Here is a 24,935-nt window from a genome sequence, read left to right on the forward strand (position 1 = left end):
GGTCCTGAAATGGAGCGCTCAGGTCAGGAGGAGTAGGGTAGACCAAGAGATCAGCCTGGGGCTCTTGTTCAAACCCTCTCTAAAGCAGATCCAGGATGGCTTCCAGTGAGGGCTTTGGGAATGAAAAGAGAGAAACAGTTCTAAGAACACTGTGGGGAGGAAGGACAACCCTGGAGCTGCTGGAAACTGCACAGATGTCCCCAGTAAGGGGTGGTGATGACTCTGTCAGAGAGTCTGTATGGCCCTAGGGAGGTGAGCAGGGAGGGTCAGAGAGTCTGTATGATCCAGGGAGGTGAGTGGGGAGGATCAGAGAGTCTGTATGGCCCTAGGGAGATGAGTGGGGAGGGTCAGAGAGTCTGCATGGCCCTAGGGAGGTGAGTGGGGAGGGTCAGAGAGTCTGCATGACCCTAGGGAGGTGAGTGGGGAGGGTCAGAGAGTCTGCATGGCCCTAGGGAGGTGAGTAGGGAGGGTCAGAGAGTCTGCATGGCCCTAGGGAGGTGAGTGGGGAGGGTCAGAGAGTCTGTATGATCCAGGGAGGTGAGCAGGGAGGGTCAGAGAGTCTGTATGATCCAGGGAGGTGAGCAGGGAGGGTCAGAGAGTCTGTATGATCCAGGGAGGTGAGCAGGGAGGGTCAGAGAGTCTGCATGATCCAGGGAGGTGAGTGGGGAGGGTCAGAGAGTCTGTATGATCCAGGGAGGTGAGTGGGGAGGGTCAGAGAGTCTGCATGGCCCTAGGGAGGTAAGTGGGGAGGATCAGGGAGTCTGTATGGTTCCAGGGAGAGGAGAGGGGAGGGTCAGAAAGTTGTAAGGCTCCAGGGAGGGCATGTTGGTGAGCAGAGAGGGCTGGCATCCTAACTTTGCCCTGCAAGGTGGGCAAACATATCCACATATTTGACTGAGGGCCTTGTGCCCTCTCCACCTTGGAACTCAGCAAACTGAACACACCAGGAAGTCATCAGTGCTTTCTTTACTGAGAAAAAGAATTAAGGAAATGGGTCTATGCTCAGATCAGAATATCACATAAACCAAGAACACAGCTGGAAGATCTTTTTGCTTTTTTTTTTTATGAATTTTACACTATGGATTTTTGACATTTGCTTTTTCTAAAAATTTCATCTGAATATATTGTTTCTCTCCTTTAAGTCATGGCTACCTCTGCCTCTGCTTCTCTTTAATTCTCTTCTTCATTTAGTATCCACGGGGAACACACGCCCATCCACATCTATCTAGGCCTCAGGGCTTAAGCTCCAGATGGGGAAACAAAACAAACAAAAAACCCGAAACCATGGCTATGACTGCAGACAACCCAGGATCGTCACTGGGCTGGGGAGACAATTTGGTGGTAACAGCAAGGCTTCGGTTCTCCGGCACCCAAATAAAAAGATGGATGTTGAGGTGCAAGCCTGAAACTCCAGCCCTGGGAAGGAAGGTGGAGACAGGAGAATGCTTGGCGCTTCCTGGCCACCCAGCAAGCTAAGGAGGGAAGATCCAGGCTCAGCAGGAGACCCTGCTTCAAAAACTAAGGTGAAAAGGGACTAAGGAATCAGCCAGTATCAACCTCTAGCCTTAATGCCCACAAATGTGCACACACACACACACACCCTTCACACTCTTCCTGGGAAGGAAGGCCTCTTGCACCAGTGTGTTATACAGGAGCGCCAACGTCCCTTCCATTTCAAGGGCTTCAACAATAGGGCTTCTGTGCTCTCAGGAACAGGAGATAAAGCAGCCAGTCTCTGCCATGCAAGGAGCGGAGGTGTCCATCTCACTCCCTCGTTTCTGTAGTCCTGGGCCCAGGAAAACACCCAGCATATGTTACCTTTTCAACTTTGAATCGTCGTGTTTAAAGGGATTATACCCATGTCTAGGTAAACTGGGCCAATTGAGTTTAAAAAGAAAACTGTAAAGGTAATGTTTATGTTCAAATGTCAACCCCTGTGTGAGCAGATTTAGTGTCCTTTTCGACCTATGAATAACATTTCACACTGTAATGAATTTATCCATGTTCCCATCAGCCAGGTATTATTCCCCGGACAAAAGCAGTGGTGGGGAGAGGCTGAGGGGGCGGAGACTCTGTTATTTCTTTTGGAAATGCTTTCTTAATTGGATATGTGTTCTTTTCATAATGCTATAAAGATTATGGCGATTTGACAAGGGCAAGGGCAGCCATGGGTTTAAAGCCGCTGCAGCTTCTCTGCACGGTAGTTCAAGGGTGTTTCGGATTAGCAACTATGCCCTCAAGCCCTGGGCAGAGGCAGCTGAAAGTTCACAGCAGGGAGCTTCTAGCCATCCAGCAGAGGGGCAATGGGCCTCCCATTTGTTGACCGGAGTCCACAGTAGAGTCCCATGGAGTTGATGCACAGTCAGGGGACTGGAAAAGACAGCCCTTGGCTGAGCTCAGTGATCTCTACTGTGGCTGCCACTGAGCACTGTGTATTTGGGAATCTCTGCAGCTCTGGTTAGGCGCTGCATGTGTGGATCTTGGCAGCTCGGTTTAGGTGCTGCATGTGTGAATGTCTGCAGCTCTGGTTAAGGCGCTGCATGTGTGAATTGGAAGCGGAAGGACTGAGCGCATCAGAGGGTTTTTTGTTTGTTTGTTGTTTTGTTTTTTCATATTCCCAAGAACTCTCCAGGAAAAGTTTGTAACTATTGTTCTAAGCTCATACACCGCTGACCAGCCTAAAGGTGCTCACAACCAAATGAGCACAATCAAAGCGAGGAAATGAACTTTCAGGTGAGAGAAAGGAAGGGACCTAGGCTGTGGCCTGCGCTTTATAGTCAGTGGTCCTGGAAGGAAGGGACCTAGGCTGTGGCCTGCACTTTACAGACAGTGGTCCTGGAAGGAAAGGGCCTAGGCTGTGGCCTGTGCTTTACAGACAGTGGTCCTGGAAGGGTCCCACTGGACACAGGAGTAACAAATTCCATCCCTGCAGAGCCAGGCACCCCAAGGCAAGCTGAGCCTGCTGAGATCCATTGGGGAGGGGGCAGTGCAGGCAGGGGATGGACAGGGGTGGGGGGATAGCAGGGGAGAGGAGAGGCTGGGATCTGTGGTGAATAGAGCAAATTGTGAATAGAGGGACTCACCTTACCAGATGGGGCCTTGTCAGATTCTTGACTTTAAGAATAGAAACCAAAAATATAGATGTTTCCATTTTTAACGTAAAAAATTAAATGAAAATTAAATAACCAGACTTAGACCTACAAACTCAGAGCTGGCCCATGACCATGTGGGGAGGACCAGAGAGTGTGGGCTGAAAAGCTGAGAAGGTAGAATCCCTAAGGGAGGGGCCACGTGGGAAACAGCAGGCTGTGCATAGAATGGGGGCTCCTTGGGAGGGAGCAGGCTGTGCAGGGAATGGGGGCTCCTCTTCTGCTGTCCCAGTCGGTCAGGGCCTGAGGGGCTTAGAAGGTAGTGGGCAGCTTCTTTCTCTCTCTCTCTCTCTCTCTCTCTCTCTCTCTCTCTCTCTCTCTCTCCCTCCTTCCCTCCCTCCCTCCCTCCCTTCCCTTTCTTTTTGGTTTGTCTGTGACACAGTCCTGGCTGCCCCCGAACTCACTCTGTAGACTCACGGAGCCCCGCCTTCTCTGCTGGGATTAGAGCCATGTGCCACTATCGCAAGTTTCTTTTCTGAAGCAGGGCACTCTCCCAGGAGGCCTTGGGAGAGTGCCAAGAAACCAGCTTTGGTGAAAGGTGCCACTAATGAGCAAGCTCTCCACAGAGAAGCTCTGGGGGTAAACGGAGGCAGATCTCCTTTATCTACATGAATCCTATCGGGTGGGGGACTGTAGTCAAGAGGAGGATAGTGCATCTGGTGTCAGCAGAGAAGACAGACGGGTCAGGCCACGCCTGTGGGGTGCAGGATGGAGATCCGATGGCCCAGATGGCCCAGAGGCTAGCTTCCATCTTTCAAGAGAGTCAGCATGGGCCTTGGGAACTATTCCCAACTGGGTCTTGGCCCTGGTGAGGAAGCACTAGCGTGGTTAACTTGCTGCAGCTGGGTTCCATGTTTAAGATGAAAGCTCGGCAGTGTGAGGGTGCTCCCTACGGAAGACCCAGAACCTCAGGGAAATGATGCTTGCCCCCCCAAAGGCAGTAGGAGTCATGGGGTAGAAAGGTCATGGATATTGTATGGCGCTATCTTTGTGCACGCTCATGCGTGTGTTTGCGTGAGGACTGCACATCCACGTATAGTACATGTGCATGTGCCTGCGGATAGGTGAAGACGATGACCTCCAGCTGGTCCCAGGTGCTGCCGACCTCCTTTTGAGTTAAGGTCTCTCACCGACCTGGAACTCCCCAACTGAAGTAGGCTGTTTGGGCCCAGGGATCCTCCTGTCTCTGCTTCCCTAGCCCCACGATTACAAGGACACACACACACACACACACACACTTTTTCAAAGCTTGGATGGGGGGGGCAAACACATGTCCTCTTGCATACAAAGCAAGCAATTTACTCACTGAGCCATCCCCAACCTTATGGTTTGGGTCTTATTTTTTTAAATCTTATTTATTTGTATTTTATGTATGAGTGCTGTGTATGAACACCTGCAGGCCAGAAGAGGGCATCAGATCCTATTACAGATGGTTGTGAGCCACCATGTGGATGCTGGGAATTGAACTCAGGACCTCTGGAAGAACAGCCAGTGCTCTTAACCGCTGAATCATCTCTCCAGCCCCTTGTTTGGGTCTTAAATATTCCCCAAAGTCTTGTGCATTAAAGGCTTGATCTTCAGCTTGGTGCTATTGGCATGAGGTTTTTTATTTTTGTTTTGTTTTCAGTTTTTCGAGACAGGGCTTCTCTGTAGTTTTGGAGCCTGTCCTGGAACTAGCTCTGTAGACCAGGCTGGCCTCAAACTCACAGATATCCACCTGCCTCTGCCTCCCAAGTGCTGGGATTAAAGGTGTGTGCCACCACTGCCTGACTTAACATGAGGTTTAAAAACAAACAAAAAAAAAGAGGTGGAGCCTCGTGGGATGTCTTTAAGATATTTGGGGAATACCTGCAAGGGGCAGGATCATTCTAGCCCCCTCCTGCCTTTTGTTTCCTAGCTGAGAGGTACTGGTTTTGCTCTGCCTGTGTTCCTAACATGACACATTGTCTCACTACAGGCCCAAAGTAGTATGTCCAACAAAGGGTGAAGAGAAACCTCTAACACTCTGAGCCAAAGTGAACCTTTGCCCTTATAAGGTGATTGTTGAATTAACACAAAGCTAACTGACCTGAACAACAGTGGGGAAGCCAAAGGGCCAGGAATCACCCCCCCCCCCCCCCCGATGCAGGAAGAACACCAGCTAAACAGCAGCCCCAGGCCAAGTGCCACGTGTTTATACTGAGTCTGGGTGACTTGGCATCAGAGAAGGAGCAGTCAGGAGAAAGCAGAATGTCCAGATTTGAGGAATTCCTAAGAGAGGATGATGGGAAGTGGTGGGATGTGGATGTCACATTCACCGAGGCTGGGGCTCATGAAAGATGAAAGCAGACCTACTAAGGGGAAAGGGACCACATCTGTCATGACTTTAGTTAGTGAAGGAACCAAGGTAAGAGGGGGACGAGGAAGGGATGTCTGGTACTGCGGTCATTTGAAAGCGATGGGGTCATATCCATCACGACTAAGACGCCCAGGGCAATGTCCCCAGTTAGTTCATTGGGGCACCTGAGGATAGGGAACCTGAAATGAACCTATCCTATAATCATACTGATGAATATCTTGCATATCGCCATAGAACCTTCATCTAGCGATGGATGGAGATAGAGCCAGAGACCCACACTGGAGCACCGGACTGAGCTCCCAAGGTTATAATGAGGAGCAAAAGGAGAGAGAACATGAACAAGGAAGTCAGGACCATGAGGGGTGCACCCAACCACTGAGACAGTGGGGCCGATCTATTGGGAGCTCACCAAGGCCAGCTGGACTGCTACTGAAAAAACATGAAATAAAACCGGACTCTCTGAATGTGGCGGACAATGAGAGCTGACGAGAGGCCAAGGAGAATGGCACAGGAACTTTCATCTGGCGATAGATCGAGAGAGAGACAGAGACCCAATTTGGAGCAACGGTCTGAGCTCTTAAGGTCCAAATGAGGAGCAGAAGGAGGGAGAACATGAGCAAGGAAATCAGGACCATGAGGCGTGCACCCACCCACTGTGACAGTGGAACTGATCTATTGGGAGCTCTCCCAGGCCAGCTGGACTGGGACTGAATAAGCAAGGGTTGAAACTGGACTCTCTGAACATGGCGGACAATGAAGGCTGATGAGAAGCCAAGGACAATGGCACTAGGTTTCGATCCTAATACATGAACTGGCTTTGTGGGAGCTTAGCCTGTTTGGATGCTCACCTTCCTGGGCCTGGATGGAAGTGGGAGGACCTTGGTCTTCCTGTAGGGCAGGGAATTTGGACTGCTCTTCAGTATCGAGAGGGAGGGGGAATGGACTGGGGGGAGGAGAAGAGGAGTGGGGATGGGGGAGGGGAGTGGGGGGAGTGGGCAATATGTGGGAGGAGGGGAGGGAAATGGGAAACGGGGAGCAGTTGGAAATTTTAACTAAAAAAGAATAAAAAAAAAAAAAAGACAAGAAGAGGAGAGGCTGAAAGCAAAGGGAGCAGAGGAATAGATGGGGAAGCCTGTTCAGGTTCTCCAAGGGCAGAGCTTGCCTCACAGCAACAGAGACCGGCAAGGGCAGCGATGTAATAATAAAGAGGAGAGAACCTGGAAGAGAGCTGAAGACATTGCCATGTGCACTCTGGAAACGTCTCCGTTGACAATGCCCAGGGACAGATGGGAGGCATCGTCCCACGCCCTGATGAGCGAGATAGCGATCCAGGCAGCTGGTTGGGTCTGGATTGTGTATGAAAGGACAGCACGTACACACTTGGTAGGATAAACATGCTGCTCCAGCCTTCACCCATTTCCCCGCCTGCTGGACTCTGCTTTGGAGAGGTGGGCAGAAAGATGCTCATGCTCACAGCACTGGGGAGAACGGATCAGGAGCTTTTAGACCAAGTTGACGGGTTCCCCCCTCTGGAGTATGTACAGGTGTTGAATATAGAGAGCAGAGCCAGTCAGATCCCCCTTGGGTATTCCCACAGCAGACCGTAATGACATCAGAGGGTGACAAAGGAGTCGAGACTGACGTCATGTGGTGGTTTTCCTTACGTCCTTTGGAAATAATGCCTTGCTCTCTGTGTAAAGTCTAGGGCCTGTGTTTTGCATGTAACACTATAGCATAAAGCTACTTTTGTGTTGAGTCAGGTGTGGCGCTGCATGATTCTAACCTTGGCACTTGGCAGGTGGACAGGTGACTTTGAGGCCAGCCTGGTCGACATACAGTGTGCCAGGACAGCTGGGAATACACCGTGAGACTGTCTCAGCCAGCTGGCAAACAGGCAGACACCACATTACAACCCGCTAGTAACTTCATATGGTATTTTTCCTGTATCATATATGCCGTGATTTAATTATTCTCTGGTTTTAGATATTGAGATTTTAATTATTGTAAATAACCTGTAAAGAGCCTTTGTATTTTTAAGACTTCTCTAAACTCAGATCCTCTCCCTGGAATAGATTTCTCAGAATAAAATTAGATGTCAGAAGCTAGAGGCAGTCTTTACAAGGTGGCTAACTGTGGAGCCGGCCACCCACATTAGGACAGCTCCGCAGCTGCCTCTGTCAACAGTCTTGCCCTGCAGTGTGGCAGGCAGAGCTGAGGGAGGGCCTCCACCTGCAGAGGGTTCCCAGGAACACACTTAGAAGTGACCAGATGAGGAAGACCACAGACCCTTGACTGTGGCTATCGTTCAGCTGCAGTCCGAAGCCTGCGCTGCTATGGCATCATCCAGCCTGGCCAGACCCTTTGACCAGGCAGCCTCCCGCTGACTCGCACCTGCCCAGCTGGTGGGCAACGCTACTAAACGGACTGGGAAGTTCTCTGAGTCATTCCAGGGCTTGCTCCCCCTGGGAGAAAAAGGCGGTTCACACCGGCCTAAGAAGTTTGGAGGTGGTGCCAGGGCTGGGGTGCCTCCAGCAACTGACTGCCTACAGCAGAGCCCCCAACTATCTGGGCACCTCTGCACCCTTCACCCAGGACCAAGCACCCGGTAAGTAGATACTCAATATAGATTCTCTGAGTAGCTGCAAGGCCACAGAGACCCAGAAGGATATTAAGGGAAAGGAATCTGGAGAGGTTTTGAGCCATCTCTGAGGTGACTGTGTTTGCCGCTGTTTAACGGGGTGTTTGTCCAGTGTTCCCCGGGTCTGTCCTCTTGATTATCCTACAGACTGTCTGACAGCCCTGAGCCCATCCCCCGGATTCAACGTGCTCCCTGCCCTTGGTGCTGGGTGCAGGGTGGGCTGGGTGACCTGGGAACCTGAACTGGTGAATGTAGGCGGAGCAGGGTCAGAGCGCTCCCCCACCCCCACCCCGGGCTCTGCGAGGCTCCGCCCGCACCAAACAGCACCGCACAGGGAGCCTAGGGCTCCGCTAGAGGAGCCCAGCTTCAGGAAGCGCCAAGAACCCTGCTGCACACCTGGCTCCCTCTGCTTCCAACACGGTAAGTCCGGGGTTGCTGCCCCTGGAACAGATGCCCTCCTGGGACCATGTCTCAGTCTTGGCCTACAGACGCCCCTCATACTGGGGCCGTTTTTCAGCCCCTAGCCAAACCCCTGTCTTCACTTCCAGGAAAGTCATAGGAAGACATTTTGCTTTTATTAACTCATAGGCATTCTCGGAGAAAATTTGGAAAATATTTAAAGCATCAAAAGAAAATTAAAACCACCACCCCATTGCTCAGCCTCAAAGAGCCCCTACTCTCAGCTCAGCAATAAATGAAGGCACAGCAGCCACAACGAGACTGATTTCATTTTTATCACCTTACTCGTATATTGATTTTGATCAGGAAGGCTCCTGGGCTTTGGCCTTTTTCCCACGGGAAAGGCACAGGACTTGGAGAACACTGGTATCAGATCATGATGGCAGAGGGAATGGGAACGTTCTAGAAGAAAACTGATTGACAGCCCAGCTGTGTGCCTGATCCCTAACCCACTGCACTGAGATCAAGAGGGCTCTCTGGGTCACTTAGGGCACCCCGCCCTGGGCTGTTCAGATGTCTCTGCACCAGTAGCTCACTTCAGCACAGGAAGCACTGGCCATCCTCACAGAGGGAGGAAGCCTAACTGTAGCTACCGTGTGTGGCCAGGGAGATGGGCCCTTTGCTGAGTTCACAGGCACTGCTTGAATTCTTGGGGGTAGTGGGAAATTCAGGCAGTCTTGACTGGGGCCAAAACTTCTGCCTGGGTTTTTCCAGCAAGTGAGGAAGGAACCCCAAATTCCCAAGGAAACAGCCCAGACATCACCCCGCAGGGCTTGCCTGTGACAGTGGATTGGAAATGAACCCCAAATACAAAAGCTGATGGACCTCAGAGAGATTCACACAGGTCATCTACATCTCTGGGGTGAGCAGACTCCTGTGTGGTCTCTTTCTGGGGGTCAGATGGAACTCGAGGCAGTCATGCATTCATGCATGCATGCCTGCTTCTGATGAACGATTACTGCATTCCCACCAGATACAGCCTCAGTTCCAGCTGTTCTGGAGAGAATGAAAAACTGGAGACGCAAAGATGCCGGCTCTCAAACCGTGCCTTTTGGTAGCCTTAAATCTTTCTGGAGATAGGGTGAGTTTCAGATTCATATATAGCAATATAGATAATGAAAATTGTATCATGCAAAAGATTTATTAAAAATAAACAAAACAATATAAACTTTAGCAGGACAACATTTTGCATTTCCGGGGCTTTCCTGCAGTCATCTCACAGACAACTCCCAGAATGCAATGCGCTTTCTTTCCTATTTACTCTCTCACTGCAGTGGTATCGAGTCTGACCCTGAGCTCTCGTTTACATAGCAAGTCCTTCTTGAAGTAATCTAAGAACTGGAGTGGGGAACAGAAGTAGATAATAGTCTACAGACTTGGGAGGTTCCTGGAAGGAAATGTCCAGACTTGCCAACACCCAGTCGTAGGAGAGGGAGAGACTGGCACCACGAGCAGTTAGCACAGGGAGACCGGGTGGGGTTTTCACAGTCTGCCGCTCCATCTAGCCTTTGAAGAACCTGTAGCACATGACCACAGAGACGTTCTGCACATGCTCCTGAAAAGAGCAGGGGCAAAGGTCATGGTAGGGTCATTTGATGTTGCTTACAACCCTGTGATGTTTACACATAGACAGGGTAGAGTTCCCCATCCCAAGCTTTCAGATGGGGAAACTGAGACTCCTTGGGTTGACTTGATTTGCTGAAGGTACGGTTCCTACCACCTTCCTTATAAACGGCTTCAGTTGTCTTTTGTTCTTTATCCAAAATTCTCACACCCCTCCCTTGTTGAACCTTCTACGCCTGCATTTCCATTCCTCAGGCCCCAACCTCCATGTCTGTCACTTGCGGGGAGGTCTGAGGATGCCAGGGGAATAGAACCAGATTCAGAGGCTGCAGTCTGCACGCAGCCAGAAGATGGCAGAGAGTAGCTTTCCCATTAGCAGTTCTGGGTCTCCACACTTTGACCTAATTCCTTGAGAAGCCCTGTCTGCCTCAGTCCCCAGAGAAAAAAATGGAAGACCAAGGCAAGTCCAGCTTGCTGCCTGGAGACTCTGGAGGCCCCTTGCTAAGGGATAAACATAGCATGTGTGTTTCCAGAATTTGGACGTAGGGTTGAAACAAAGGTACAACAAAGTGACAACTGGTGTAAATTCTAGGCTCAGCCAAGGTCACACCCATCCAAGTCAGGCCTATCTAGAATTGCTTTTGCTCTCAGTCTGCTTCTGAACACATAAGGCCCAATGCCTCGATGACTCAACCCCTGCATCTCGCTTAAGGAGCGCTCTTTCGAGGAAATGCTCCATGTCAGTAAGAACAAGAATGTTCCCCACTCCACTGAGACAAGGAGCGATTAGGGGAGGGTTCTTTGGTTCACCCAAACCTGAGAGGAGCAGGAGCCAGACCCCATCTCTGGCCATGACCTTCAGCTCCCCCGTCTATCCTGAACCTAAAGTGTTAGAAGAAAGCCCTGCCAGGTGAGCAAAACCCAAGTCCTCAGAATGTTGCCAGTGTTGGGAAAGCCTTTTTTCCGGAAGCTTCCAGAGTGTTATCGGTGCTGATAGGTAACCTAATAAGAGCACACGGAGCAGGGTGGGGCAGGAATGCAGAGGGGCACACTGGGGGTCACATAGGCTACACTCGCAGCCACAGCCACTCAGTCCTGCTCAGCCTCCCAAGGCCTGAGTCCTGAGCGACTTCCAGCAGACCTACAGCTCCGTGCCTGAGCTTTTGAGGAAAAAACACACTTGCACTATTCTGCCTGGGACCATTCCCCGTCTCAAGCCCAAGATCTGTGGAAATGTATAGAAATCCCAGTCAGTGCCTGGGTGAGAATGTTCTACCCAACCTGAGCCCCGGGTTGGTTGTGACTGAAGCTGTGGGTTCGAGGGTCTTATTGTTGCTGCCTTGCCAGCCTGGACCCACGTCAGTGACTCAGACCAATGGCTCTCTGGGGACAGAGTGTCCGTGGAGAACTTAGAGGGGGCCAACCTCTAATAGTTCAGGGACTGTTAAAACCAGTCCTCACATGTGAGACCCAACTGACCCGGGAAGTGGCTGGTTCCAACTCCATCTACAAGACCCTAGAAACTCCCTTTGCTGTACTGATAAAATGGGAACTGGTAGCTAAAGAATTATGCTTTGTGTGTTTTGATAGGAGAGATAACCTTGGGGTTATCATCTCTGCACTGTGGGGCTCAGATTTCTGCAAACTAAAACGAATGGATCAGTTGCTCTCCCAGCCGTCTGGGTCCCACAGTCCTACAGTAGAGCCGCCGGGCCGTGGGGGCTCTGCCACTGTCATGCCCATGAACTTGGGGATCTGACATAAGTTCCCAATGGCAGACTGGACCCTGTGTCATTTCTGCCAGGACTGTCGCAAGGCCACTGACGAACTCATTTGAAGTCTCAGTATATGAAATGCCACAGTGAACTGTCTGCAGGCTTTGTGGGGTGCAGGGAGCATCTAGCAAAAGTAAGGCAATGTAGTCACGTAAAATATGGAACGATTCCTGTAAACTGTAGCGCTGTTATCTGAAAGGCAGGTGCTTCCGCTGGCTTTTCTGGCATAGCATAAAGCTAGTCATGGTGTAAGATGCCAGGGCGAGCCAGCACAAGCATAATAAAATCAATGCTTGCTGGAGAAGCATGCAAGACCGAGAAAGTCTTGGAAAACAGAAAGATGAGAACATTCGACCATGAAGCCACGCTCTATATCTCAGACAGTTAATTCCGCCAGGTGTTCTGTAGAAAACATCAGTCCATTTCCTGCGTTTCCACTGCGCAGCCTAGATGGTACAAACCTGAGGGTTAGTGCCACTCAGGAGTATAGAACTCTGTGACAAATGGCACCTAAGCTCAGTAACACAAGGAGTTCATTTCCAGCTGGGTGTGTAGCTCATTTGGGAGAGCGCTTTATTAGTATGTGATGCCCTGGGCTCGGAGGTGTGAGCTAGGCGTGGTGATATAATAGAGACCCAGCATTGGGGAGTTGGAGGCAGGCAAGACCTACAGGAATGCAAGGCCAGCACGGACTGTGTGAGACACCACAAGAGGACAGTTCCTTCTTCCTGTACCCTCCCATAGTGGAAGAGGGAAGGAATAGAGTGAGGTGAACAGCCCCGAACTCTAACCACCATTTAAAGGCCCCATTTCTCAGCACAGTTTCATTGAGAATTCCCTCCAGCACCTGATTTGGGGACACATTCAACCCATAGCGGGAAGCTTTATAGAAGTCCGGTGTCGGGCAGGAGCAACATCATTAACATCTGAGGTGGGACGCAGGCGTCATTATTTTCTGAGTGCTTTACAGGCGGTCTCAAAGTGAGCGAGCCTGGTGCCCAGAGCGGTAGCTTGAGCTCCGAGAACTCCAAAAGACACTTGACTGCAAATTCCCAGTCTGCACCTAAGTCTTAGGAGACCCTGGATGCGGAGCCCAGCGAGCTGCAGCTCAGGTGCTTCTCTGGCTAAAGAAGGACCTTAAAGGAGAGGGAGGGCAGTGTGAGCCCAGGGGTTTGAAGCAGATGTTCAGGCCTGTTTCTTCTGGCCATGGTAATTTCCACCTGGTTTTAAGAAACGGGACTTTTCAGCAAACCCACAAATATAAATTAAATATAGAATTGACTCTGAAATTAGTTCAATGTGTAGGGTTATTGATTCTAAACGAATTAACCTTTGGGTCCCCCAGTGCTGCCTGCCGCCTCCCACATAGTCACTGGTCTGTGAGAATTCCCTGGTAGCAGGTCAGTGTGGTCGTGCTGGGATTTTGGAAATAAAATCTCCAAATGAGCAGCTCAATGCCTGCTCTTCTCTGGGGGAGGGGCCTGAGACTCCCTAAATGGTTTCACCTCTTTTAGGAAGACATCACTGAGCTGTGAGTTTTGATCTGTTTCTAGATGACTCCTGCCTGTCCCTCGGTCAGAAAGGGACTAGATTTTTCCTTCGTTGAGGAATCAATAGTTTGATGTTCCTTCAACCTTCACCCCAACAGCCTCAGCACATACTCAATCGGCTAGCAATCGGACAGATGAGCCTCAGTGCTCATTCACGAAAGCTCTCCCCAGGAAGTAGGGGAGAGAGCCACAGTCGTCAACCACGGTAAAATGACACCTAAAGCCTGAAGCCACAGACTCTTAGAGGGCAACTTCTGGGTGAGGCCGAAAACCCAGCAACCTCCTTGTGTCAGTCACTTCCAGGACTGACAGACACCGAGGAAGCACTCTGCATGGACTAGTCTTGGCTCATACTCTCAGAGGTTTCAGTCTGTGGTTGCTTGACTACACCGGTTCTGAGCTGTGGGGAGGCTGGAGCAGCACACGGCAAAGCAGGTCTGCTCATTTTGTTGCAGTCAGGAAGCAGCAAGCAGTATCAGGAAGGGGCCAAGGGGAATGCAGACCCTTCAAAGGCAGCAACAACCCACGTTCTTCAACTCAGCTTCAGCTCCACAGGTCTTACTGCCTGTTAGTCTATTAAAATTCTGAATCCATTTATGGATCTAATCATTGACTAAGTCAAAGCCTGCATGAGCTAATCAGTTTTGGAAGTGTCCTCACAGACACAGCCAGAAGTGTGTTTTACCAATATCCTTAGGTGTCTCTCAATCCGGTCAAGTTGACCGTCAAGACCAACCATTCACACCCATGCTCAGGACCACGAAATGTCAATCCAGGACTGGCCACGTTCTGTGCTTGATCCAACAGCTTGAAAACATCAGTGTTCAGCTTTTCCATCTTTCAAAGAGATAAAGTCATGCCCAGGAGAGGCTGGGGACATTTCTAGAACTGTGTGTCCAGGAAATTGCAGAGCCAGAATCCAAAGCTGGAGGTGGGACCCCAAAATCTGAGAAGAGTAGGTTTGGGTGGTAGCTGCTTTCCTACCTGAAAAGGGAGTTAACTGAAGCTCTGAAGCTAGCCTGATGGTCTCTTTTAATTAGAATAAGCAGGCTGTAAAGTGCCAGGCCCTGTTTGTGGGCTGGTATTAAGTTTTGAAGATATCAGCTCAAGAAATGTTTCTGGTAGCTCTTTTGCTGCTGTGGGCCAAGCCTTAGCTCAGCTGGTGGAGATGGAGTTGGGAGGGGATGAAGTTGGCAGGGGCATCAATCGATGGCTAACCCAGTCCTATATACCAAAGAAGGCTTCAGAATGGAGGTGAGAGCTGAGCTGAATTTGAGACAATTAGTTGCACTACTAATACAGGCCAGGTGTTCGTAGCATCACTGTGGAGCTGAAGTATGAACAGGGTGGAGTCTGGGACAGGGGAAGCAACGGAGTAAGGAAGCAGGGATCTGTAGACTCAGAGCCCATCCATAGCTGTCCTCTGCACACAGGAAGCAGAGTGAACCAGAAGTAGGCAGGAGTATAAGCCCTCCAGCCCTCCCCAAGTGCTGTGCTTCCTCTACCACACCTTTACCTCCTAAAAGTCCCACAGCTTCCCACAAGGATGCTCCAAGCCCAGGACCAGTGCTCAAAAACATGAACCCGTGGGGTAGATCTCCACCCATTACCACAGCCACCAAGAACTGGTGCGGGAATGTAGAAGTCATTTTCAGGGTCATAGAGCCAGAATGAGGCTGCATCTATCTTTTGTCTATTATTTATTTCTTATTTTTGAGATAGGCTTTCACCAGCCCTGGTCAGCCTGCAACTCATTCTGGAGACCCAAACTCATAGGGATCCTCCTGCCTCTGCATTTTTAAAAAGTTTTTTTAAAGTACATTTATTTATCTGTTTGCTTGTTTGTTTATTTACTTAGTGTTTGTGTACACATATGTGTGTTGGGAGGGGACACACACATGAGGAGGTCAGAGGACAGTTTGCAGGAGTCAACTCTCTCTGTGTACCATATTGGGTCCCAGGGATGGAACTCAGATCACCAGGCCTGGCTTTGACCAGCACTTTCACCCAGAGAGCTACTTTGCGAGGCTTCTGCTCTGTTTACCGAGTGGCCGCCAGAGTGTCCATCTCTGTGGGGAGTGGGCAGAAAAAGGAGTGTCTGACATGGACATAGGTGGAACGTGAGGAAACGCACATGCTCGCAGCGTATGAATGGGCCATAACAACAGCAGTCAGGGAAAAGGGAGAGACCCGGTGACAATCATGACCCCATATCACTTACGACACACAACATAGTAATAGGCAGTAATGTGTGTTGGTGAAACTCATTCCAGTGGCCGCCTACCAGGGCGCTGAGAGGATGGTGAGCAGAACTACAATGAACCAAACTGTCAGCTGGTTGACCAAGAGAGGCCAGTGAGATTCTCATGGTATACACAACAGGGTGTCTACCCACTCCTTGATGGTATACACCACGGAAGGATGGCTGCCCACTCCCCGATGGTATACACCATGGAAAGGTGTCTGCCCACTCCCCATTGGTATATACCACAGAAGGATGTCTGTCCACTCCCCAATAGTATACACGATAGAAGGATGTATGTCCACATCCTGATGGTATACACCATGGAAGGATGTCTGTCCACATCCTGATGGTATTCACCATGGAAGGATGGCTGTCCACATCCTGATGATGGTATTCACCATGGAAGGATGGCTGTCCACATCCTGATGGTATTCACCATGGAAGGATGTCTATCTACTTCTTGATGGTATACACCACGGAAGGATGGCTGCCCACTCCCTGATGGTATACACCACAGAAGGATGTCTATCTACTACTTCCTGATGGTATTTGCCATGGAAGGATGGCTGTCCACATCCTGATGGTATTCACCATGGAAGGATGGCTGTCCACATCCTGATGGTATACACCTGAGACTCTAAAGAACTGTTAGTATGGCTAGGAGGTGGCTGGTTCATACTATTTGATTTCAAGTTGCATTTTCCTTTCAGGAATTTTGCTCTGTGTCTGAGAAAAACTTGAAGCCCAAGATGTTCCTGTCTAACACCACGACTGTGGTGCCCTTCCTGACCACGCTGTGGCAGGAGACCACCGAACAGGGCGGCAATGTGTCGGGCCTGGCTCGCAGGTCTCAGCTCCGAGATGACAGCAAGCTGGAAGCCCTCTACATCCTCATGGTGCTGGGTTTCTTTGGCTTCTTCACCCTGGGCATCATGCTGAGTTACATCCGCTCCAAGAAGCTGGAGCACTCGCACGACCCATTCAATGTGTACATCGAGTCGGACGCCTGGCAGGAGAAAGACAAAGCGATCTTCCAGGCCCGTGTTCTGGAGAGCTTCAGAGCCTGCTATGTCATTGAAAACCAGGTGGCTGTAGAACAGCCTGCCACACACCTTCCTGAACTGAAGCCTTTGTCGTGAACCCCATAGCTCATTAAGCGTAGACAAGCCCTACATGTGACAATCTCATCTTTCTGGTTACATGCCTGTCATAGTCTTTATTGTAGGGGTACCATCAGAGTTTTTGATATTGGGGGTTGAGGAATGAATTAATAACACTAGTTTCCTAAAATCATGTTCCTTCTCTAGTAGATGATCAATTAATTTTGCAGCACCTACCCTTGTCTTTTTAAAGCTAGCAGAGACCCAACAATGTGACCTCTGAGAATGCAAGCTGAGTTTCCCCAAATCTCCCGACATTAGCAGGGTCACATGATTGAGTTCTGGTCAGAGACTTGGACACCATGAGTCCAGTTCATAAGCAGCCTTTGAAAAGGGAAGGGTGTGTCCTCCATCTTCCTTGTCCCCCACAGGACATTGACACACTTGAGGCAGCTCTGATGGAACAGCAGTCCACTCTCAGTGGTGCAGACGGCGCAGACCCCTCACCTTCGTGCACTGCCCACTGTCTGGGTCTCAGAAAGAGTTTTCCCACAGCTCCTGCAGCCACTGCTTATTGGTCTCTGCTAACGTCACAGAACTGGTATCCAAACACAGTGTCACCTCTGTCCATGTCTCTTTGTTCACAACTGTGACTCTACCCTCCTTCTGTCTCCCCCTCCTCCCTTATCACACACCTCACTTGCATTCCTTATACACACAGACATACACGGACACACATACACTTACACACCCCTCATGATTCAAACAAACACATGCATCCTTCACAGTTCACTCTCTCTCTTTCACACACACACGTGTGCATGCACACTCGCGTGTGCACAAATACACACACACACACCTCATAGTTCAATCTGGATAGAAATTGTTTCTTAGAGTAGGAAAATGACCCCATCAGAATAGGTACCCTGGGCAAGGTGTGCAGTTATTACTGGAGGGAAAGTGGCCACCCCAGCCATCCCAAAGGATGCAGGGGAGGCTGTGTTTGTGGGCACTGGCAGCACATGGGACTGATGTGGCAGGGTCCTTGAGGTGACAGGTTTGACTTGCTGGATGAATTTTGTTCCTAAAAGGCACACTGAGCTTTTAGCCCCCAGCACCAGCGAATGCTGCCTTGTTTGGAAACAGGGTCTTGTCCAACCATGAGGTCTCAATGAGCAGCTGAAGCGGTCCTACCCTTATGAGAAGAGGACGCTTGACACACAAGGAGAACACTATGAGATGCCAGAGACAGAGATAAAAGCCAAAAGAGCTAAAAATGGATGGCCACTGGACTCTGGACAGAAACAAGGAACAATTTTCCTTGTGAGTTTTCAAGGACATGAGGCCCTCCTGAGCCCTCATTTCAGACTCCGGCCTGGAGAACATAGGACAATGCCCGTCTGTTGCTTGGTAGACTTTGATAAAGCAGTCTAGCCAGCTATGCGGTATCTGCCCCTCCCCTTCCAACCAGAAGGAGCTAGGAGAGTGGAGAGGTGAGGGGTGGCGCCAGGGTTGCTGTTCACAGCAGACAGGCGAAGACATCTCAGGCCACCTGCCCTGAGAGCATGGGAGCCAGCGCTCTGAGTGCCAGCCTCCTCCAGCTGCTACCTGGGATTCAAGGAGCTTTTGTACCATGACACCTTGAAAGCTCACCCACAGAGGTGACTGGAGTTTGAACCCCAGAACCCACGGTGCATGGAAAGAAAGTTGCCCTCTGACCTCCACACGGAGCACAGTGCATACGCGCGCGCACACACACAATCATATACATATAAAACAATAATAATAAAGGTTTAAACACACAATGAAAAGCACCCCTGATGCAGTATGGACTGTCCTCCAGTAGACACATTTAGCGCCGTCTGATTTGATGATTACAGCTCTCATTTCCCATAAAGCAGTGATTGCCATGTGGCGGGGGAGGGGGGCATCTCTGTATCAGAATCCTGATGTGGATTAGCCTTTGAATTGCTACTGTCCTCGAATAATTACTTGGGTCCCATAGTCCTTTGAATTCTAATGAATGCTCGACTCCTCCCCACCCCAAGATGCTCCTGGACACTTTTCCTGCAGTCTTGAGAGTTGTGAGCCCCTGGAACTCAGCTCTGGCTGCTGCGTGATTCCTGCTGCCCAGACTGGAGGGAAGATTTGGAGAAGGCCCAGAGTACTTGTGACTAGCTTGTGACACAGTGACCTTGATATTCCTGGCACACAGACCTCCCGTCACCAGCTCCTTTCTCCACAGGAATTCCTGGGCCTTTTAAGGCAGACAGGTCCCCAGGCCTTGGAGCTATCTGCCCTTGGAGACTGGGCCTCACGCTCGTTGCCCGACTGCAGAGGCCTTATCTCCCTTCCCCTCCTCTGGCCCCTGCATTGGAGAGGCAGAAGAGAGGAGGCAAGTAAGAATGAACTGAGCCTCAAAATGTCATCTGCTTGGTGTACTGTAACATCCGATTGCTCACACATAGAGGGAGGGCCAGGCTGGGCCAGGGACCATTCTCAGCCTTCAGAGATTCTCAGCTGATATTTTTCACACACCATTTTTGTCAGGACAGTGCCTTTTGCTGTATTAACAGTTTTTAAATTAAAGCTTTTTAAACATGACCTTGTGTTGTCTTTTTTGAAAAACAAGATTTGTTCTAGTTTTGTGCCTGATTGCTTGTCTGCCTATATGTAAGTGTACTGGTGCCCGTGGAGGTAGGGAGAGAGTGTCAGATCGCCTGAAGTTATGGATGACTCGAAGCTGCCATATGGGTGCTGGGAACTGAACCCAGGTACCCCACTGAGGAATCCATGCTCGTAAGTTAGGCCACCTCACCATGCCCAGGCTGTACTTAGTACTCAGGTCAGCCATCTAGCCTTGCCCAGGGCTGTACTCAGTATTCAGGTCAGCCATCTTGCCATGCCCAGGGCTGCTATGCTCAGATCTGCCATCTCACCGTGCCCAGGGGAGTTGAATTCACATCACTGTGCTACTTTTAGAAGAGGAGCAGATGTCTGAGGGGCTTCACAGGCAGCCCCAGTAGCTTGGAGAAGGAGTACGGGCTGCCTGGGGAAAGTCAAGTCAGCCATTAAGGCACAGTGTGTCAAGGTGGAGAGTCACGGACCCCTCTGCTTAGAAGTGAGGGAACATCCTCAGAGGGGACATCGGTCACCCGTGGAGCACACTTCTGTGTGGTTGGTCATTTTGTCAAGCTGACACCAGTGAGGGAAGAGGATCTTTAACTGAGAAACTGCCCCTCCAGATGGATCCGCAGACAAGCTGCAAGGCACTGTCTCGATTAATGTGGGAGGGCCCAGCCCACGGTGCACGGTGCCACCACAGGGGACAGGCAGTCCTGTGTTGTAGATTAAAACAGGCTAAGGAAGCCACGGGAAGCCAGCCAGTATGCTGTGTTCCTCCATGGCATCTGCTTCAGTTCCTGCCTCCAGGTTCCTGCCCTGCCTGAGGTCCTGCCTGGGGTTCCCTTGGTGATGAACTGCGATTGGTTGGGACGGGTAAGGGAAATAAACCCTTTGTTTCCCAAGTCACCTTTAGTCTTTGTCACAGCAATAGAAATCAAACCAAAACACCTTGTAGAGGGGCAGGGTGCTGACACTTTGGCGTCAGCAGACGTGGAGACACAGGCAGGATGATGATGGGGTTCAGGATGGTGGGATGATGGGATTACAGACATCTTCTGTAAGAGATGCCTCCTGATTTCCATATGTCAGCACTAATTTAACTATTAAGTACTAATTACTATGACTTTATTTTATTGGTGTGTGGGGGGGGGAGAGGGTGGGGAAGAGAGTGCACACAGAGGTCAGGGCAATGCCAAGTGTCTTCCTCAATCACTTTCCCATCCCACTTTCTTTTTTTAAACATGAATCTTTATTTATTATTTATACAGTGTTCTGCTTGCATGCTTGCCTGAAGGCCAGAAGAGGATGCCAGATCTCACTATATAGAGAGTTGTGAGCCACCATGTGGTTTCTGGGACTTGAACTCAGGACCTCTGGAGGAGCAGCCAGTGTTTTTAATCTCTGAGCCATCTCTCCAGACCACCATCTTATTTTCTTTTAAGTTAAAGATTTATTATTTCATGTGTATATGTGTGTGCACAAAGTTCATGAAGTGCCTGAGGAAGACGGGAAGAGGGCATCAGGGCTCTGGAACCAGAGCTACAGGCAGCTGGGAGTCTGCCTGATCATCCCCGTCACACGCCTTCCCCAGCCTGACCTGCCCGCCTAGACCAACAGCACCACCCCCAGCACAGCCAACCAGCCAGATCTACACAATCTGGCACACCAGTCCTGTCCCCTATGTCCCCCTGATTTATTCCACCAAGTCATTTTTGACCTGTTGGCCAACTCCCCCTTCATCCTCTCTTCCACCCCAACCTGCTCTGTCTGTGCCAGACAGCACTCATGCACAGATCTCACTGATGCCAAGGAGAATTACCCAGAAGGACTCCAGAACGCTGACTTTAAAAGAACAACCATAAACCTCATTAAAGAATTCAAGAAGTTTAAAGAAGAAACAATGAAACAGCTAATGAGATTAAGAAAAAGAGCTTAGATTAATAAGCAAGGAATAAATAAGCAATGAAAATAAATAAGAAATGAAAAGTTAAAAAAAAAAACTACAGGAGGGACATAAAAGAAATGTGGAAGGGCTGGAGAGATGACTCAGAGGTTGAGAGCACTGGCTGCTCCTCCAGAGGACCTGAGTTCAAGTCCCAGCAACCACATGGTGGCTCACAACCATCTAGGAGATCTGGTGCCCTCTTCTGGTGGGCAGGCATATATATGCAGACAGAACACTGTATACATAATAAATAAATAAATTTAAAAAGAAAAAGAAACATGGAACACCATGATAGGCATAGATGAGGGGAAAGAATCTCAAGTCAATGGAAGAGACCAGATGCTCAACAAGATAATAGAACTAAGCCAAACTAGGAAAGACGTATCCCTACAAATACAAGATAATAGAACTACCCCAAACTAGGAAAGATGTATCCCTACAATTACAAGATAATAGAACTACCCCAATCTAGGAAAGACGTATCTCTACAAATACAAGATAATAGAACTACCCCAAACTAGGAAAGATGTATCCCTACAAATACAAGATAATAGAACTACCCCAAACTAGGAAAGATGTATCCCTACAAATACAAGAAGCATGCATAACACAAAATAGACAAGACCAGGAAAGAAAATCTCTACAGTATATCAGAGTGAAAACACTAAGTAGACAGTGAAAGATACTGAGAGCTGTGAAAGGAAAAACAATAAACAACCTGCAAATTGTACATAAAGGAAAATCCATCAGCACAATGGTTGATTTCTCATTGGGAACTTGAAAAATCAGAAGTGCCTGGAACAATGCACTCCAAGTCTTAAAAGACCACAAAAGCCAACCTAGACTAATATACCCAGCAAAACTATCTGCCATATATATATATACTCAACAAAACTGATGTGTGTGTGTATGTGTGTACATATATGCCATAGTTGAAGGAGAAAGAAAAACTTTCCATGGTATAAACAGCCTTTAAAAAAGATAGCTCCGGTTAAGAGCACTGACTGCTCTTCCAGAGGTCCTGAGTTCAATTCCCTGCAACCACATGGTGGCTCAAAGCCACCTATGATGAGATCTGGTGCCCTCTTCTGGCCTACAGGCAGGATACTGTATAAATAAATAAATAATCTTAAAAAAACAAAAACAAAACAAAAAACGATAGCTCAGCAGTGAAGAGCACTGACTGCTCTTGTAGAGCACCTGAATTCAGTCCTGCACCCATGCCAGGTGGCTCACACAGCTGTAACTGCAGTTCTAGGGGGCTCTGAGGCGCAGGCACCCTCTTTCTGAACTCCACAGGTGCCTGTATTTTGCGAACATCCCATTTACACAGACACACGCATATTCTAAACTGTGCCAAAAGGAAGCCTTCCTTCCTCAGGCTGTGTCTTGTAAGGATTCTGGTATCAGCAATGAGAACCGTACGATGGGTTGGCAAGCTACCCTCTGCTTGTGCTCAGCCCAGAACACACCTCTCAGGAAACACGTTGATTTGGACACGGTTTCCCTCCAAGGCTGGAGCAGCTTCGTCCTCAGTGTGGTGGAATTGAGCTGGCAGAACCTTTAATAGGTGGAATTTTATATCAAAGCTAGTCTGGTTAATTCTAATTGCCGGTCGTTTTACGCCCCTTCAACACACACCCAAAGAAACAAAGTCCTGTGGAGTCCGTTCTATGTTGACCAACTACCCTGGGTGTGGGGTCTGCCATAGAGTGTGACTGATTTACCCAACGACAATGCTTTGAAGAAAACTGCTTTTCCCCTTCCCAGCAGACAGCTTCTTGGTTAGGGGTGGGACTTTGTGTCTATATCCCTTCTCTGTGCTGGGATTTTGGTTTTTAATGACCTTTTAGGTTTATAATATAGATGATTTTAGTGGCCCCTTAGTCCTCTGTCCTCCCTATGCCCTGTTCCCCCTGCCACCCCTTAGTCCTCTGTCCTCCCTATGCCCTGTTCCCCCTCCCGCCCCTTAGTCCTCTGTCCTCCCTATGCCCTGTTCCCCCTCCCGCCCCTTAGTCCTCTGTCCTCCCTATGCCCTGTTCCCCCTCCCGCCCCTTAGTCCTGTCTCCCCCCATGCCCTGTTCCCCTCCCGCCCCTTAGTCCTTCTGTCCCCATCCCATACCCTGTTCCTCCTTTGCCCCTTTAGTCCTCTGGTCCCTGGACAGCTTTGCGGCTTGCTCAAGTACACACGCAATCTTCCGTACCCAGGAACCAGGAGAAATCTACAATACTGTGTTTCTGGGGCTGATTTGATACTGTTACCTCCAGTTGCATCCATTTTCCTGGAAATGACTTAACTTTCCCCTGGAATCTGGATGTGGGGCCCCTCGGAACACTATCGTAATTCAATAATCCCAACAAGTCCATCTCCTGAATACATAGGCGGGAGGGGGGGGGGGCTACCGTGAGTCCTCATCAGTAGGTGACTCTTTATGGGAGCAAATGGGACATAAACACCAAGTCAGGCTAAAAGAAAGAAGCAAAAGCCTGGCGGGCATGAGGACTCAGGACATGCGCACACGCTCTGCATGGATTGATAGGGTTGGCTCTTTCTTGTGTATGCAGATATTGAATGCATAAAATGGATCAAAATGAGAAAGGAGTGCTCTGTTCCCATGTTTTCTTGAGGTCAGGAAGGTAGTGGACACATATCACACAGATTTCAAATTGGGCGGGGGGGAGGGGGTCTTTGTACGGGTGCATTGGGCTTCTGGGTGCGGCTGCCCTCTGGTGGTAATTTTGAGGATATTTCTCTAAGCACAGAGAACCTTGGCTGAGCTCCATCATGGTTATGTATTCTGAGAGCCTTTAACACTGTTGGGAGGCTAAATTCTGATCAAATGACTGTGCTTGGGAGTTGGCACCCCGAAAGACACACCTTCTCCAGCTGTGATGGGGACAATCTCTCTGTGCAGGGACCTTCGGGCCATAGCTCAGGCTCTGGGAAAGTTGCAGAGATCTCTTTGCTGAAACCTCAGCCCTTTCTCATTTCAGGGATGACTTCATCATTCTTCCAAGTCCCAGGAAAATAACCTCCTTCCCAGGTGAAGGGACCTTTTAGCCAGCAAGGACCCTCGGTGTTCTGCATGCAGAGAGACCCCATGGCTGCAGTCTCTGCAGAGAGACTCCACGGCTGCAGTCTCTGCAGAGAGATGCCACAGCTGCAGGAGTCTGCAGAGAGATGCCACAGCTGCAGGAGTCTACAGAGAGACCCCACAGCTGCATTTCTCTGGGGGACTTGAGCTCTGTCCTCCCCATCGCCACAGTCAGTCCCACCAGCACTAAAATTTTAAGTGCATGCCACCATGCCTGGCAATTTTACACGGTCTTGGGATCGAAACTACATCCTCACATTTGCAAGGCAAGCACTTTGCCAACTAGGCTACCTCTCAGACCCCTGCTCATGTTTTCAGAACATGCTAGTCATCCCGCAGCGAGGACAAAATGGCAGGGATGTGGTAGAGGCTCTTCCCTGCACCAGAGGCCAGGAAACAGAGGATCGGTGAAACCAGGGTAACCTTGAAGGGCCATCTCCAGCCACCTACCCC

At 49.7% G+C, this 24,935-nt stretch overlaps 1 protein-coding gene across 1 annotated transcript; it reads left to right on the forward strand.

Moving 5' to 3' along the window:
• The first annotated feature begins 7,987 nt into the window (after positions 1-7,987).
• Kcne1 (potassium voltage-gated channel subfamily E regulatory subunit 1) lies at positions 7,988-16,856 on the forward strand. The gene is made up of 2 exons (XM_057766180.1): positions 7,988-8,092; positions 16,428-16,856. Exon 2 carries the CDS (start codon positions 16,467-16,469, stop codon positions 16,854-16,856), a length of 390 nt encoding a protein of 129 aa, XP_057622163.1. The 5' UTR covers positions 7,988-8,092; positions 16,428-16,466.
• The last annotated feature ends 8,079 nt before the right edge of the window (positions 16,857-24,935 follow it).

Source organism: Chionomys nivalis, chromosome 3, assembly GCF_950005125.1.
Source record: "Chionomys nivalis chromosome 3, mChiNiv1.1, whole genome shotgun sequence".
In the NCBI taxonomy this organism is placed as follows: Eukaryota; Metazoa; Chordata; class Mammalia; order Rodentia; family Cricetidae; genus Chionomys; species Chionomys nivalis.

Coding starts and splice junctions, on each gene's coding strand:
- Kcne1 (XM_057766180.1), top strand. CDS start 16,467: ATGTTCCTGTCTAACACCACGACTGTGGTGCCCTTCCTGACCACGCTG.